This window comes from Prunus avium, chromosome 7 (genome assembly GCF_965620075.1).
Source record: "Prunus avium chromosome 7, drPruAviu1.hap1.1, whole genome shotgun sequence".
Classification (NCBI taxonomy): Eukaryota; Viridiplantae; Streptophyta; class Magnoliopsida; order Rosales; family Rosaceae; genus Prunus; species Prunus avium.
The window spans coordinates 23,049,848-23,067,516 of NC_142290.1; the positions used below are offsets into that span (position 1 = coordinate 23,049,848).

The 17,669-nt window shown below is 39.8% G+C and overlaps 1 protein-coding gene and 1 pseudogene across 3 annotated transcripts; one reads left to right on the top strand and one right to left on the bottom strand.

Moving 5' to 3' along the window:
- LOC110764566 (receptor kinase-like protein Xa21) overlaps nucleotides 1–11,829 on the top strand; it is a 31,259-nt pseudogene extending 19,430 nt beyond the window's left edge.
- Nucleotides 11,830–11,895: 66 nt separating this feature from the next.
- LOC148293173 (B3 domain-containing transcription factor VRN1-like) lies at nucleotides 11,896–14,617 on the bottom strand. 3 transcript variants are annotated; one of them, XM_088256110.1, is made up of 8 exons: nucleotides 14,341–14,617; nucleotides 14,093–14,264; nucleotides 13,910–14,020; nucleotides 13,628–13,836; nucleotides 13,187–13,457; nucleotides 13,003–13,092; nucleotides 12,748–12,890; nucleotides 11,896–12,585 (listed from the first exon to the last, which is right to left on the bottom strand). In XM_088256110.1, exons 1-8 carry the CDS (start codon nucleotides 14,425–14,427, stop codon nucleotides 12,355–12,357), a joined length of 1,314 nt encoding a protein of 437 aa, XP_088112236.1. In that variant the 5' UTR covers nucleotides 14,428–14,617; the 3' UTR covers nucleotides 11,896–12,354. The 3 variants fall into 3 exon arrangements, with proteins under 3 accessions (XP_088112236.1, XP_088112237.1, XP_088112235.1); XM_088256111.1 differs by having other exon boundaries at nucleotides 13,187–13,251; nucleotides 13,357–13,457; nucleotides 13,910–14,264; XM_088256109.1 differs by having other exon boundaries at nucleotides 11,898–12,585; nucleotides 13,910–14,264; nucleotides 14,341–14,616.
- Nucleotides 14,618–17,669: the final 3,052 nt, after the last annotated feature.

Here is a 17,669-nt window from a genome sequence, read left to right on the forward strand (position 1 = left end):
TTTGTTCATTTTCGTAGGTCAACTTCGTGGCCTTGGATCAGCATGTTCCGGTCCTTGGATGAGGTGATGATCTTCATAAGACTTGTTCCAATGGATGTTAACTACAACATATCCAAATTTGAGCTCCATTGGGCAAGTGTAGCCTATCCAGCTGATCGGACAATTGACGCTGGCTCTGGATGTTTGTTTTGGCCCAGTTTTCACCCCCACTTAATAGCATTTTATTTCTACTTGTTACCACACCTTTTGGTAACAATGGATTGCATTTGAGTGGCATTTCCTGAGTCAATTGGAGCCTTGGATTATACCTTAAAACAAGGTTTCATCATTTGCAAGGGGACAATGGGCAATAGCTTTAGAGAAAGAATAAGTTTTATACTAAAAGAAAAGCTGGAAAGGAGGAGAGAGAGAGTCAAAAGGGATTGCAATCAGATTTGGGGGAGTTTTTGCAACGGGAGAGAGGGTATTCCACCATTCTACACAATTGAGAGCAGATTTTGGAGCTTGGAGCTAGGAGAAAGACAAGGTGCAGTCAAGAAAAGTGGAGAAGAAGACTTCCACCATTGATGATCTTGAAGCTTTCATCATTTTCTGAAAATCTGTAAACTCTTTCTAATTTCATTTTGAATTTGTGTTTGAAATGATTATGAGGAACTAAACTCCATAGCTAGGGCTTAGGTTGAAGCCCTAAACATGATTACCTTATTGTTTTGATGCTTGAGTGTATGAATTTCTAGATGTTGTTGATGAACCCCATTCACTAATTGAATTTTATGATATGTGTTTGCTTCCTTTGCTTAATCACCTTAGGTTGTATGCATGTAGCTAAAGTTGAGAAGTTGTGTAAGATAACCAAGAACACAATTTCTAATTAGCAACAAATGATTGAACTTGTTTAAGTGAGCATCATGTGAATTGGTTTCTTGACAACAATTGATGAATTCCAATTCACCAAATTAATCTATCCTTGATGTGTGTTTTCCTTGATTGATTACCTTTGAAAGCATGCTTCTTGAGGTTGTTGGGATTATGTGTATCTTCATGTTTTCCTAAGCAATAGATGGATGGAGTAAGAACCATCCATGTGAATTGGTTTCTTGAATACCTAATGTAAACACCATGCTATTAGGGTTCTTGTGATGTTCATATTCTCTTTGAACTTAATGGGTTTTCCTTGCAATCGAATCGAAGTACGAACCATACCTAGGTTCGGTTATGAGGAGGGCACAAGTATTGTAGCACGAACCATGCACTTTACGTATATTAGAGAGAATCAATGCGTCTTGAGCCACGACCCATGGTCTTGATTGCGAACATCTTCATCAATACATTTAGAGTTCATCACTTGAGTATCCATGAACACGGGTAGAATTGTTTAGGGTGGATTCCGAAACCCTAGTGTTTGTTACATTTTAATTTCACATTTTGATAATTCATCTCTGCCATTCACATTTAAATTCAAAGTCCATTTACTTTCATGCAATAGAAATAGGTCACTTGAACCAAATCAAAAAACCCCCCCAATGTGTGTGTGAGTTGCGTGTTTGACACGTTTTGTGTCTTTGTCACTGAATTTTGTTTGTTTCGTAATTGTTTTGGACTTTTGGTCCGCGTTGTTTTCTTGCATTTTCTGTGCTGATTCCAACCGTATAAAGAACGTGAATTTTGGATAAACGGTTGGAAAGTTATAGGTCAAAAACTGGACAGAGGTCGAAACTGAAAAACAGAGAAACGAATCTGTCCAAATGGTGATAAACGGGTGATAGAAAGTGCTGTTTGTGTTTTTCTTTATTTTCTTGTGTTGTTTCATTTCTTTTATCTTCCTTACTTCATTTTTAGTTTCCAATTTGTATTGTGTTTGTGTGTTGTGTAAAATTAGTGTTCTTTACGTACTCAAATTAGAACTTATAGGAAACCGACAAGTTCTTCGTGGGATCGACCCCGTACTTACATAATCTATACTTCATTAGATTCGTGCACTTGCGGGTATTTTTAATTGGTTGTTTGCACATTAATTTGTGTCCTTTTAGGAATGCAACAGTAACAATGATGGCTTTGGAGAACATAATTCATGCAATTCAAGCATGTTAAGGCCTAATTTGGATGAATTGATGAAGAGCTTAAAGACAAATTCATTATGGCTACAGCCCCCTGCCAGTCCAGTTCCGTAGGTCATATTGCAAGCTTTGTTTCAGCAACCTACATAGCTCGGATGAGGCCACATTCTTCATGAAAGTTGCTCCAATTGGTGTGTACTATAACATATCCAAAATTCAGCCCCATTGGATAAATCTGGAGTCCGTTACCTAGCAAACACAGAACCATGCTCAGGATGGATCTTATCAGCGCGGAAAATGAGTTAGCAATTTGTTTCGGCCTTAACTTCTTCCTCCGACCTTGGATTGGCCCAAATAACATATGGCTGGAAAGAAGACATTCTGAACTTCAATTTAGAGTGCTTAAAGTCCTAATTGGATTAAGAGAAGCCCAAGTTGTAAGCCCTTGAAGTTGCTGGTCATGCTGACCTCAGCATGTGCTGGTTGGATGCTTGGTCATGGTGAGCTAGGTATGAGCTATCATTTCTGGTTGGAAGCTTGGTCATGGTGACATGAAGATGAGCTAGGGCTGCTGGTGGGATTTAGTGGTGAAGTGCATCAACCAATTCAAGATTTTCTAATACAAGTGCATCACCCATTTCAGATTTTCTAATACAAGTGCATCAACCATTTCAGATTTTATAATTCAAGTGTTGTATGCATTAGTCTTATTGAATTCTGATTTTCACTTCCCCTAGGCCTATAAATAGGGAAGTTCTCTAAGCTTGTAATAACACCCCAAGGGGGGGGAGCTCTCAAACACTTCTCTAGAGCTCCCTTCCCTTCTCTCCCTCAAATTCTCTTAGTTTCCCTTTGTAGTTCTCAATTGTTGTAATAAGATCATTCTATTAAATTTTCTTTGTACTAAATATCAAACACTTTTCCTTTCTCTTCTTCTAATTCTCTAAAGCTTTCAAACACATGTTCTTCCAAAATCCTCAAAGTTCTCAAACATCTCTCTACTTCCCTTCTCTTCCAAAAGTCTCCATGTCTCAAACACTTCACAAACACATTTCTCTTCCTTCCCTAAGTTCTCAAATTCTCCAAGTTCACAAACATCCTCCAAGTTCTCAACCACTCTCTTCCAAATTCTCAAAGTTCCTAAACACTCTCTTCCAAAATCCACAAAGCTCTCAAAACACCTCTCTACTTTCTTCTCCAAATCCTCCAAGTTCTCAAACACTCTCTTCCAAATTCCCCATGTCTTAAACATATTCCCTTCCAAAATCCTCAAAGCTCTCAAACACATGTTCTTCCAAAATTCTCTAAAGTTCCCAAACACTTTCTTCTCCCTCCTCAAAGTTCTCAAACACTTCCTTTCTTCCTCAAAGTTCTCTTAGTTTCCTTAATGTTTTCTTAGTTGTAATTTATTTTTCTTTGTTATGTAAATTCTTTTCTTAAGTTTTCAAGTTGAATTAGTTTCCAAGTTTCAATTATGGTTTTTGTTCTTATTCATTATGCTTATAAGTTAATATGCTAGTTTGAATGATTGATCACCATTTAGGCTTGCATGTTAGCTATCTTGGTTTGAATTAAGAGTATACACCATGCTTTAATTCGAATTGAACTATGAATAGGAAGAGTATGTATGGACATTCGACAACAGGGATTAGATACATACTTGGTTGTTTAAAATGTTCTTCTATGCTTAATGGGTTCCTAATGCTTAATTTTAGGTTAGACAACAAATGATCAAATTAGGGAATTAGGAACACAAGGTTATGACCACACACCATGGCTTAATCATACTTTAGCTAGAATCAATCCATTAATCTAAATTGAACTTGGGAACTTATTTGCTTGAGTTACTTATTTCTTTCTTCCTTGTTTTATGTTCTTTGTTTTTGTTTCTATTTTGTGTAGGGAAACTAAATTGGATCATTCAATCACCAATCCCTGTGGAATCGACCTCGCACTTACATATGCTATACTACCAACGGTTCGTGCACTTGCGAGTATCACAAGTTGAGGATGCAGCTTAATCCATTTTGGTGGAGCTAAATCTACGCAACATTGAGCAAGGGTGTGAGAGAAACAGATTGTGAGGGTAGTGTTCTAAGGGGGTTTCCTTTGTAAACCAAAGTTGTAACCTATCTTCATTAGTGAAATTTCTCAAGGTGATCACCAAAGAGGATGTAGGCAATTTGCTGAACCTCTATAAACACTTGTGTCATTTGTGCTTGGTTAATTTCTGTGTGTGTGTGTAAGACTCATCCATCATTGAGTTCTTTGTCCAAAGTCCATCAACAACAAGATCTTAAAAGGGCAGTGAGTTAGTCATTCTAATTCACAACAAGTGGTATCAGAGCTGTGTTTGGCAGCTGGAGCTAGTTCTTCTCTTGGAGTGCTAGTGTGTTGAAGATGGCAAGTGACATGGAAGCTGAGAGTGGTAGCAGTTCACAGCATATGAAGCAACCACAAGTAGCAAGCATGAAGGTGGAGTTAAAACCTTTCACAGGGAAGGAGAACTTCACTCTTTGGCAACGAAGGATGAGGTCAGCTCTTACACAACAACAGCTCCATGTTGTGTTGGTTGGCAAGGAGAAGAAGCCAGCAAGCATGACGGATGATGAGTGGGGAGTTCTTGACGAGTTAGCCAGAGGAGCTATCGAAAACTATCTCTCCGATGAGGTGCTCATCAACGTGATAAAGGATACAACGAAGCAAACATGGGAGAAGCTCGAAGAGATGTTTGCAGGGAAATCGTTGTCCAACAAACTCTTCCTCAAGGAAGAACTCCTGAATCTTAAGATGGAGGAGGGAGGAAATCTAATGGAACATCTAAGTAGTTTCAATAGATGTGTTGCTGACTTGCAGAGAATGGATGTGAATTATAGTCCGGAGGATAAGGCTCTCATGTTGTTGACATCCTTACCTTCGTCCTATAAACACTTCCGAACCACTCTTATGTTCGGAAAGGTTACTCTTGATTTTGAGCCTGTGGTGCAAGACATCATGACACACCATAGGATGACTCAACGTTCGGGAGAAAACTCTCAAGGTGAAGGTCTAGTTGCAAAGACCGGAGAGAGAGGTCGTTCAAAGAGGCGTGAAGGCAAGAAAGGCAATAGAGGAAGGTCCAAATCCAAGGCGAAAGATGGTTGTTTCGAGTGTGGGTCAAAGGAGCATTGGAAAAATAATTGCCCCATATGGAAGGAGAAGAAGAACAAAGGGAAGAATGCAGCAAACACAGCGGAGGATGTCACGGAAAGTGATGGTGAGCTTTTGTGTGTTAATAGCAATGTTAAAACAAATGCATTGGCTAATTCTTCAAGGTGTTCCTCTTCCGATTGGATTTTGGATTCCGGATGCTCATATCATATGTGCTCAAACAAGGAGTGGTTTGACACGTATGAGAAAGAAGATAGCAGTGAAGTGATGATGGGGGATGGCTCAATGTGTAGAGTCAAAGGAACCGGTACAATCAAGGTGAAGATGCATGATGGGGCTGTTAGGACTCTTGGAATGGTAAGGCATATTCCAAAGTTGCGTAAGAATCTCATTTCCCTTGGAACTCTTGATAAGAATGGTTATTCATTCAAAGCAAATGGAGGGAAACTCATAGTCTCAAAAGGTTCACTTGTGATTATGAAGGGAGAGATTCAACCTAATTGTCTATATAGGTTGTGTGGTACAACAATCATAGGTGGAGCAGCTGTATCTACAAGTAAGGACTCGGAAGATGAAACTCAGCTTTGGCATTTGAGGCTAGGGCACATGAGTGAGAGGGGCATGCAGGAACTACACAACAGAAAATTGTTGAAAGGTGTTCAAAGTTGCAAGCTTGAGTTCTGCAGATTTTGTACCATGGGTAAGCAATCAAAAATAGCTTTCAAGCAGCGAAACAAAGAGGAAGAAAGCACGGGTGTGCTAGATTATATTCACACGGATGTATGGGGGCCATCACCGGTTAAATCGAAGGGTGGAGCTCGCTATTTTGTGACTTTCTTGGATGATTTTTCCAGGAAGGTTTGGGTCTACTTCATGAAGGAGAAATCTGAGGTCTTCACCAAATTCAAAGAGTGGAAGGCGGAAGTAGAGAACCTAACCGGAAGAAAGATCAAGATCCTAAAGAGTGACAATGGTGGTGAATATAAGGACAGCAAGTTCCTTGAGTTTTGCAAAAGTGAAGGCATTAAGAGGCACTTTACCGTGAAGAAGACACCCCAACAAAATGGAGCTGCGGAGAGGATGAACCGAACTCTCATGGAGCGTGAGAGATGTATGAGAATTCATGCAGGGTTGCCCGAATCTTTTTGGGCAGAAACGGTTAACCACGCTGCCTATTTGGTTAACCGATCGCCTTCAAGAAATCTTGAGTTCAAGTGTGCAGAGGAGGTATGGTCTAAAAGGTCAATCGATTATTCGAATCTTAAGGTGTTTGGGTGCAGTGCATATGCACTTATTCCTATTGATGAAAGATCCAAGTTGAAGCCAAAGTCTCTTGAATGTATTTTCATTGGATTTGAGAGTGGTGTGAAGGGCTACAAGCTGTGGGATCCAGTGAACCACAAGAAGATACTCAGCAGAAATGTTGTGTTTGATGAGAAGACCATACCTATGAACAAAGTCAAGAATTCAGAGGCAAAGGAGGATGTTGTTGAGAAAGAAACAATCATTGAAGTTCCACTCAAGAAGGTGTCAAGAAAGACTTCACGGAAACAGCCAACTGAAGACGTTCAGGAGGAGGTGGAGTCTGACATTGAAGAGGAAGAAGCTGGGCAGCTTCAACAACACACTCAAGAAGAAGAAGAGGCTCAAGAACAGGTGGAGCCATCATCTATAGCTCGGTCCAGGCCCAAGAGAACCATCAAACCACCTCAAAGGTTTGGATGGGAGACGGATGCAGTTCACTATGCCCTAAATGCTAGTGAAGAAGAACCAACCACGTTCCAAGAAGCTGTTGAGAACAAGGAACGGGAAAGTTGGATGGAAGCTATGATGCAAGAGATGGAATCTCTACACCAAAACTCAGTTTGGGAGTTAGTTCCTAAACCCAAAGGTCGCAAGGTTATTGGCTGCAAATGGGTGTTTAGGAAGAAAGAAGAAATGCATGAGAAGGGTGCCACCTTATTCAAAGCTCGGTTGGTGGCAAAAGGATTCTTACAAAAGGAGGGAGTTGATTATGATGAAATCTTCTCTCCGGTGGTGAAACATACTTCTATACGACTACTACTCTCCATAGTAGCACAAGAGGACATGGAGGTGGAGCAAATGGATGTGAAGACTGCTTTCCTTCATGGTGAATTGGAGGAAGACATCTACATGAGCCAACCTCAAGGGTTCATTGAAGCAGGGAAGGAAAATCTGGTTTGCAGGTTGAAGAAGTCTTTGTATGGGCTGAAGCAATCTCCAAGGCAGTGGAACAAATGCTTTGATTCTTACATGATGAAGATTGGGTATAGAAGATGTGAATCTGATTGTTGTGTTTACTCTCATGCATTCAAGGATGGTAACTTCATCCTTTTGCTTCTTTATGTTGATGACATGCTAATTGCATGTAAGGACATGTCAAAAATCCAGAATTTGAAGACATTGCTTGGAAGGGAGTTTGACATGAAGGATCTTGGTGCTGCACAAAAGATCCTAGGAATGGAGATAAGGAGAGACAGAAAGGAAGGCAAGTTGTGGCTGTCACAAAGCAAGTACATTTCCAAGGTACTTGAAAGGTTTAATATGATGGATTGCAAACCGGTGTCTACTCCTTTGGCGGAGCATTTTAAGTTAAGTGCAAAAGAATGTCCTTCTACGAATGTGGAGAAGGAAGAAATGAGTAAAGTTCCATATGCAAGCTTGGTAGGGTGTCTCATGTATGCAATGGTATGCACACGCCCCGACTTAGCCCAAGCCGTTAGTGTGGTGTCAAGGTATATGGCGAATCCTGGAAGGCAACATTGGACAGCAGCAAAATGGATTCTCAGGTACTTGAAGGGCACCAAAAGGCTTGGGATATTGTTTGAAAGACAACAAGGAAATGCATGTGTGTCGGGGTATGTAGATTCTGATTATGCAGGAGATTTAGACAAGAGGAGATCCACCACAGGATATGTCTTCACTTGTGGTGGAGGACCGATTAGTTGGAGAGCAGTGTTACAATCGGTTAGTGCCTTGTCTACTACGGAAGCGGAGTATATGGCGTTAACGGAAGCTTCAAAAGAAGCGGTATGGCTGATGAGATTGGCAAAGGAATTCGGGATAGCTCAAGACTTGGTGGTGATTCTAAGTGACAGTCAAAGTGCTATTTGCTTAGTGAAGAATCAAGTGTTCCATGGAAGGTCCAAACACATTGATGTGAGGTACCACCGGATAAGGGATTGGGTGAATGATGGAGACATCACAATAATGAAGGTTCATACAAATGAGAACGCTTCAGATTGCCTAACAAAGCCAGTCACAGCAGCAAAGTTCAAGCATTGTTTGAGCTTGCTCAATCTTGTTACATGCTAAAGATTGAGGTGGAGTTCTTGAGAGTTATCAGGGCGATTCTCAAGACATTACAGATGTCCTGGAAGGCAATGATGTCCACAAGGAGTATTAGGCTCGCCATGGTGGAGATTGTTGGAAAAAAATGGCTCACCTAAAAGGATACAAAGTTTTTTGGCGCTCAAAGGATGATTTTGAATCTGCCTAAAAGCGACCGGTCGCTGGACATTTGCGACCGGTCGTTTTGAAGCAGATTCGAAGTCTGGAAGCAAAACTGAAGAGCGACCGGTCGCTAGTTCTTTGCGACCGGTCGCAGGCACACGAGCGACCGGTCGCTGGACATTTGCGACCGGTCGCTTAGAAGCAGATTCAAAGTCTGGAGGGAAAAATTCTGGCGACCGGTCGCCCATTCCTGACGACCGGTCGCTCCAGTCGTGCTGTGATGCTTTGCTTACGTATTTTGAACTGTCTTTTCAATGGCTATCGCTTTCCACAAGTTTGCAGGTGCTTAATGGATCACTTCTGAGGTAAAAGAGGGTTGACTACCTGCTGGATAGTTGGGAGAGCACTCATGGCTAATTGGTTATCCTATTTTGATTAATCTCCTCTCCATTTTCTGGTTTAATGGAGGTGGCTGAGTGGGATTGTATTACCTACCTAATCTGACCCTTAGTCTAAGTGGTGACTAAAAGGAAAGAACGTGGAGGACAATCAGATATCCTATCTCTTGTCCATTGGCTTGTGTAGGTAATGGGATGAAGTAAGATAACACAAGGGAGAAAGAATGTTGAACTAATGTAGTGGCAAAAGCTGGAAACAAGTTAGAGTTTTTTCTGTAGAGAGCTTTGTTCAGAAAAACCAAGGTGAGAGCAAGAGAGTTCTCTAAGTGTATCAAGGTGTTGAGCAAGGGTGTGAGAGAAACAGATTGTGAGGGTAGTGTTCTAAGGGGGTTTCCTTTGTAAACCAAAGTTGTAACCTATCTTCATTAGTGAAATTTCTCAAGGTGATCACCAAAGAGGATGTAGGCAATTTGCTGAACCTCTATAAACACTTGTGTCATTTGTGCTTGGTTAATTTCTGTGTGTGTGTGTAAGACTCATCCATCATTGAGTTCTTTGTCCAAAGTCCATCAACAACAAGATCTTAAAAGGGCAGTGAGTTAGTCATTCTAATTCACAACACTCTTTACAAAGGAGTAATCCCTAGAGATGGAACAATAGTTTCTGTTAAGGTATTAAACCTTCAACAACAAGGAGCTTTCAAGAGTTTCATTGATGAACGCAAAGCTTTAAGAAGTATAAGGCATCGTAATCTTCTAAAGATCCTAACTGCCTGCTCAAGCATCGATAATCTGGGTAATGAGTTCAAAAGTCTAGTTTTCAAGAAGGAGAAAAAAAGGAGAAGAGGACAGAACATGAAGAAGAAGAAAAAAAAAAAAAGAGGAACGTGAAGAAGAAGAAGAAGAAGAAGAAAAATACAGCTTTTGGATGTTAACTATCCCGTTAGTTGGGTGTTAGTTTTTTTTTACTTTTTTAATTAGGAGTAAATTGGTTTTTTGTTTTAGGATGATGTGTCAACTTTTAAATACCTTAGATTAAATTTTAATGAGATGGCATATGGAGAACAAAAGTAAAGTAGATCATGGCAGAGATGTTTACACCATAATCAACTAAGCGTATCTAGCATCATACGACTGACACTCAGGAGAGGAAATACGCTAAACAAGCACACGAACAAGCCCTTAGAAGACGAGTGACATCACCTCCTCCTTAGCCTACCGAAGGAAGGCCCCCTCCTTCCGAAGCGGTAGACACCTGCAGAACCTAAGGCTATGGACACGTGTCATCTCCATAACAGTTTGCACAAAGTGTCATATCCCGGGATCGGCTCCGCTGTAGCACGATATTGTCCGCTTTGGGCCCCCCTCTCTGCCCTCACGGTTTTGTTTCTGGGAGCTCACGAGCAACTTCCCAGTGGGTACCCATCCTGGGATTGCTCTAGTCCCCAACTCACTTAACTTCGGAGTTCCCATAACTCCGAAGCCAGTGAGCTCCCAAAAGGCCTCGTGCTAGATAGAGGTGGGCATGTACATATAAGGCACATCACCCCCTCTCCGTTGGTCGATGTGGGATGTTACAATCCACCCCCCTTAGGGCCCGACGTCCTCGTCGGCACACTCGCACCACACGGCAGAGTAGCTCTGATACCAAATTGTCACATCTATGATCGCTCCGCCGTAACACGATATTGTCTGATTTGGGCCCTCCTCTCTGCCCTCACGGTTTTGTTTCTAGGAACTTATGAGCAACTTTCCAGTGAGTCACCCATCTTGGGATTGCTCTAGCCCCAACTCACTTAACTTCGGAGTTCCCATGAATCCGAAGCTAGTGAGCTCCCAAAAGGCCTCGTGCTAGAAGGAGGTGGGCATGTACATATAAGGCACATCACCCCCTCTCCGTTGGTCGATGTGGGATGTTACACAAATTCCCATATCGAAACTTTGTGCAAAACCTCCATTTTTACTTCCCTATAAATAGGAAACAGTATCCGAGTAAAAAGGATAACTATTCTCTCACATTTATTGTTACTCTGTCAAAATTACCATATATAGCTAACTTAAGCATCGGAGAGCATTCGACAGGCACCACATCGGTGTCCGAAGCTTGATGACTGCTTCTTCCTCATCTTCTGCAGGTTCTCCAAATACCGAAGGTTCTCACCTTCTCCCCTGCTGAAGATCCAATACTCCCTACCTAAGTTGACCCTCCCAAAAAGAGCATCAACAAGAGAAAATCAGAGCAAAGGATCCGGATCCGACACTTTAATATATGTATATTATGGCAGAGTATGGCATGGGAGGCCAAGTTTCCATACTGGGAACTATTTATAGCTACGGAATATTGTTGCTAGAAATGTTCACTGGAAAAAGAGCTACGGGTGACATGTTTAGAGATGGTCTAAGTATTCACCAATTCACTAACGCCGCGTTGCCTAACCATGCCTCTGATGTAGCAAACCCTTCATTGCTCCTTGAAAGAGATGATGCGGAGGGTAATGATGACAGACACGGAGGTGACATGCAAGAAAGACCAAGTACAAGAAATCGGGATCGCCACCCAGTTCAAGAAAGAAGATTGGAGAAGTGTTTGGTTTCAGTGATGAAGATAGGACTTTCATGTCTGTAATATCACAAGGAGAGCGGATGCTTATGAATGTCGTTGTGAACAAAATAAAGTCAATTAGAGACTCATATAATCTCATCTATGTGCAACAGATTATAAGCTTATCTATGTGCAACAGATTATTTTAATAAGGATGTTCTGTATTTTTCATTTCATTTGGAAAATAGAAGACATTCTGATTCACATTATGTTTCCTTCTCTTTTCTTCTATTTCTTTGCCCATTGCCTTGCTCTTGCTATGTCACTGCATAAAATAAACTAAATAAAGGGATCTTTGTATGTATATTGAGTTACAAATCTATCTGTATGTTCTAGCTGAGGATGTGGCATGGAGCTTCCAAATTTTTATTTCTATGTAAACACCAGTCTAATTACCTGCTGCATTGGCCTTAGTTCAATGCAGATCCAATATGGATAATATCCTTGCTGCAATTCCTTGTCAATATGGATAATATCCATTCTCCCTCTACGTGATTTCACTGAACAAGCTACTCTAATTCTGAGTCTTCCAATCAGGCAGTCCTGAAATTTGTGCAATTTGGTAACAGAGAGAATTGGGCAGGCTGATACTAACCAGGGAAGGCAACAAAGGGATCTGAATACATGTCTACCTAGGAAACTAGTTTAAAAGATGATTCATACATCAGAAATATTTAAACCATAACAATTAACACCATTAAAGTTACAAAGTGACTCCCAGTATCAAGATCTCCTTCCATCAAACAATTTTCCGTCACAAATTCACGCCAGCCACCACAAAGTTTAGCTCCTGATTCTTTAGTATGACCAATCAAATTCACAGGCCACGATCTCTCTCTGACCTGAAGAGTCACAGTTTGCTTCCTCTTTTTGACGAAACTCCGGGCAAATGTAACTGGTACATGCTGCATAGAATGGATATATGGAAATGAAACTCTATACAAACCTAGTGAGTATTAATAAATAATTAATGGAGGTGATTTAGAACTAGTACATAGACAACATATATATAGCTTACTTCTAGTATTTATGTTTGAAGCAAAGTTGTGTAAGTATGTAGAACCTACCAATATCAGGGGTGTTGACCCCAGAGTGGCTCTGAAGGATGGATTCTTTGGGGTGAACCTGTTAGCAGCTTCAAGAGCCCTTGAAGATGAATTTAAACTCCTTTGATTAACCTGCCCACCAGTCTTCAACCTTTTGTACTTGCCTACAGTACAAGAAACAAAATATAATCTGAATTCCTTAACCTTAATTTTGGGAATTTCTCATTCTGGTGGACTAACCAATTTCAAGAGAAGGATCAAGAGAGCAAGACACACCATTTTCATAATTTGTGTTGCAATCAGTTTCAACTTTAATTATGGGGTTTCTCCTTTTCTCAACTCGATCAATTGCTACTCTGCCATGGCCTGTGTTCCCCAAAAATTACAGAAAAAAGAACAGAATCTGTGTAAGTTACAATGCAGACATAATGAGCATAAATTCACATATGAACAGATTTACCTGGTGACAAGGGGCAATCTTCAGGGTTGTTGGTGCGATAAAAGAAAACTTCAAATATACGTTTACTGCAGTCAATCAATACAAAAACACACACATCACCGACTTTCAAATTATTGTCCCTTGCAAACGCCAACCAGCCACGCTGGAATCGAGCTATTGAAGTTTCATACTTGAATTCGACAAGCCAAGTTCTTCCATCTAAAATCTTAAGGATTATGTTACGTGCAGGCTGCTTGACAAGATGTCTCCTTGCAAACTTGGATGGCAAATGCTAAAGCAAAAAGGAAATTAGGAAAAAAAATATATATATATATAAGAATTTTTTTTTGAAGAGAGACTAGTTACGATTTTGCTCTTTGAGAGGGAAGTGTCTTTGCTTAATCTTTTCTCACACTGACATCTAGAAGTAGGAGTTAGCAGAGTGTTATATGGAAAGCTTACCAGGTAACCTCGGTGGATATAAACCAGTTGAATGGCAACCAAGAAATAAGGATATTCAGATTCGAAAGCATTGGCTCTCTGAAGAGCCAGAGCTTTTTCACTTTTGGTCAATGGATGCGTCCTCCCAAGGACATCAGGTGTTCGTTTAACGAATATTCGACTGCTAGATGAGCCTCCAAAATCTTTCTTTGTTGGCATATCATTCTCTCCTGTTAAAATAAGGTTGTATCTTAATATTTTTGGTAGATAACACAATAAAAGACCAAATATAACATTACGTACTTTTGATTTCTCCTCTGGCATGGCCTGACTCATCATCATCATCATCATCATCTTCTTCTTGTTCAGAATCAGAATCAGTTTCTTCCATCTTGGGCTTAGGATATTCAATTTCTGTAGCAGTTCTATCAAATATAAACACATGGAAGTTTGAGTTCCCTTCATATCCAAAGACTAGCCAATTACCATAGTCAAGAGAGCAAAACTTTGAGAACTCTGGCCAACCCTTGTCAAACCAAACCCCACCATCGTTGCATCTTCTGAGTTCTATTTCCATTTCTGCACCACTTGGAAGCTTAAGATGAACTGGACTTGATAAATTCTCTCCATATCTCATCAAAAACTTCACTGGAATTTTCTGCAGAACAGAACATGTTAAGAGAAAACATTCTAAGCATAGTAATAGAGAGAGAGAGAGAGAGAGAGGTGCTTACAATTCTGGTCTTTTTAGAAGTCTTATCTAGAATGATCCTGAAGAAATGGGGTATGGAAGCTGCTGGACTGTCATGAAGAGAAGCCATGTCTGAATTAACTCTAAAGCTTGGTTGAGTTTTATGGGAAAGCTTGCTATTGGATGTAAAAAACCTCTAGTCCTGGAATGAAGAAGAATAAAAATTCGCTCTGTTCTAGTCGTGCAGAAAAAATCTGCTCTGTTCTCGTGAGCATGTCGTGCAGAGAAGTGACTAGACGGAGCGCTCGAGAAGGAATCTAATAATTTCAATCAACTCAGTAGTCACTACTTTATTGGTTTTTATTTATTTATTTTATTCATGTTTTTATACTTTATTGGCTTTCTTTTCTCTTTTGAGATATAGTTATTTCTTTCATTTATCAGTTCATTAATTGAGATGCCATTGAGGCAAAATAAAATGTAATCTCGGACTAGAGTTAATCAAATTTCAAGACCGAAATCAAGTGATTGTCTTGTTTAGGAAGAGCACATCACATTATTCTCCAACCATGTCCATGGATGCCCACAAATTATTTCCAAGTTACAATACTTTTCAATCTTCGAGGCTTTTCAAAAATAATGCGAGCATTAATTCATTCCCTACTCTTCCAATCCTCAATTGACAGGAAACTTCACAGCCTTGTGGCCATCTATGTATGTGAAAAAACCATCCAAATCCATCAGCCTCTCTGTCAAAAACTCAAATGGTCTTGTGTTCACTTCTCCATTCACCGGCTCAAACGGAAAATCAATGGTCCTATACTTGTTGTCTGCCAATTTACGCGCCGAATCACAATAAGGGTCGACATCAATGGTAGAGAATAAACCTCACAAGTTACAAACAACCATAAATCTAGTCACATACCATGAAGCAATAGTAATTGGGACAACAAAATAATTTTTATTTTAGGGTACTGATTTTCCCACTCCCTTTTTATCCACTTACACTCCATTTTTCTAAACAAAAAAGAATGTGAGTGGATAAAAGAGTAGTGGGAAAATCATTTACCTTATTTTATATCTCCAATGTTGTCTTTCCATGTACAACTACCCAGCAAAATGCCTTGCAAATCAATCATATAAAACCAAAACACTGCTTAAATTTGCCTCGCCAAAAGACATAGAGTTGCTGACCTGAACAATGACGACCTCATCAAATCTATGCCCAAAACTGCAAACTCATACAACCAACGAAAAAAAGTAACTAACTCATAAGTAAAGATGCATCAAACCCCCTCTCAAGAGTAGTACGCCTGAAAACACAAAACCATCTCTCATTTTTTAGGTATGAACACAAAATGTTAAAAGGGAAAAGGCAAGGGTTTTGTAATGATTAAAAATAGAAAGAAAAAAAGTCTGAAAATCCACATTTAGGACATGAAAACAAAAAGTACCAAGAATAGAGACAAATGTCCTTACAAGAAGCCAAAAGTTCATAGTCCTCTACAACCTATAAGAAACTAAACTACAAGGAAAGATGCATCATTAATTTTGAGGGCATACACATAAAAAAAATACCAGGAAAAGAGACAAACGATATTCCAAGAAATCAATTTCAGTCCCACTAAACAGGAGGATCCCCATAAGAATTGAACCAAAATACACAAGGCAATAAATTTCAAATTTAGAGCAGAAGCTAAATCATAAGTCAGGAGGCATTAAAACCCCCTTTTCAAACACTATTCCTGAAGAAATTTCAAGAACACTGCAAACTCATAACTGAAATCAGGTCCTATATATGGCTTAGCAGGATCATGTTGAAAACAACCTGGAAAATTTTAAAAAACAATAATAATTAAAAAACAGCAACAAAAGTCCAAAAATGAAATACCCAGTAAACCCTATAGAACACTTGTTATTGGTAATTCCCTCTAATTAGCTCTGGTAAGCTATAATTAAAGACAGAAGTACAAAAGGAATATTGATAATGATACTAAAGAAAAAATATTATAATTTTTGGTGAAACAAAATGAGAACGATTAGATTAGTCTCTATATCCCAAGAATATGGAAGTATACTAGAAGGAAGTACTTAAGCAATTAAAATGCACATGGGTCTAGTTTGTTGTTTGATGGCCTTAATTGTATCATAGACTGGATATTGGACCTTGGATCCAAGTCCCAAATACCTACGGCTCTGGAACCCAACCTCAGACGTGGGTTTACAACAACACGAGCTCCTCTTCCTCTCCTCGAACGCGAGCTTCTCTTCATCTCTGCGAATGCGAGCTCCTCTTCATCTTTGTGAACGCAAGCTCCTCGTCATCTCCCTCAGCCTCCTTCACATCGTATGTTCTATGGTTTTGCCTTCTTCTCTCTCTCTCTCTCTCTCTCTCTCTCTCTCTCTCTCTCTCTCTCTCTCTCTCTTCTCCTTTCTCATGCCTTCTCAAAATCTTTGATTCTGTCAAATCCAATCTCGCAATCTCCTGGTATTTTCCGTTCTCATCCTATTCTCTCTTATTATTTTTGTTTTTTTGTCATTATTTGTGTGATCTGGGGTTTTCTTGCTGATCTCAAATCGGTGTTTATTGTGCAAATAGGGTTTGGTTTTGGGAAATTTGGGTGTCGTTTTGGTCTTGTTTAGGCTCACGATCTGGGGTTGATTTGTTTGTTTTCTGGGTATTCATGTTGTGTTTGTGTGGTTGTGTGCCATGGGTATTCACGATCTGGGGTTGATTTCTTCGTTAAAAAATGTTCAGATTTTCTTGTTGTGAATCTTTCAATTTTCATAGCTTCATACAATCGATGTTTTCTTTTGTTTCAATTTAACGTTTGTTTCTGTTGAAATTTGGATTGGCAAGGAAGCTCGTGGGAAGGGAGAGAGAGAGAGAGAGAGCTAAGAAGAGAAAATCTGAAATTGGAAATATTCTCAGATGCAATCTACAGTACATTGCAGAGATCACACCTTTTGTATATATTCTCATTCTCTCATTACATCAGCCGATTAATTCAATTACAAGAGCCAATGTGGATATGACACATGGCAGCACAAGGCCTAAGAGCCGTTGAAAGCTAACTGACTAATCTGCTCCTTACACTTGGCATATGAGCACAAGCATACATAAAACTCACTCAGCTAAAAAACAGAAATGAACTAAGCTAAGTAAACTGTTCACTAATGAGAAATTAGGGAGCAATTTACTTTTCAACAGTTTCCCTTCTATTTTGCTATTCTGTTCTCCAAAATTTCAAAAAATATTTTATCCAGTCCAGTCCAAAGTAGGTATAACATCGAACGATAGACTCAAAGTCTGGTCCAGTCTTAACCGGTCCAATCCAAAATACAAAGTTAAATCCAGTCATATCCTATCCG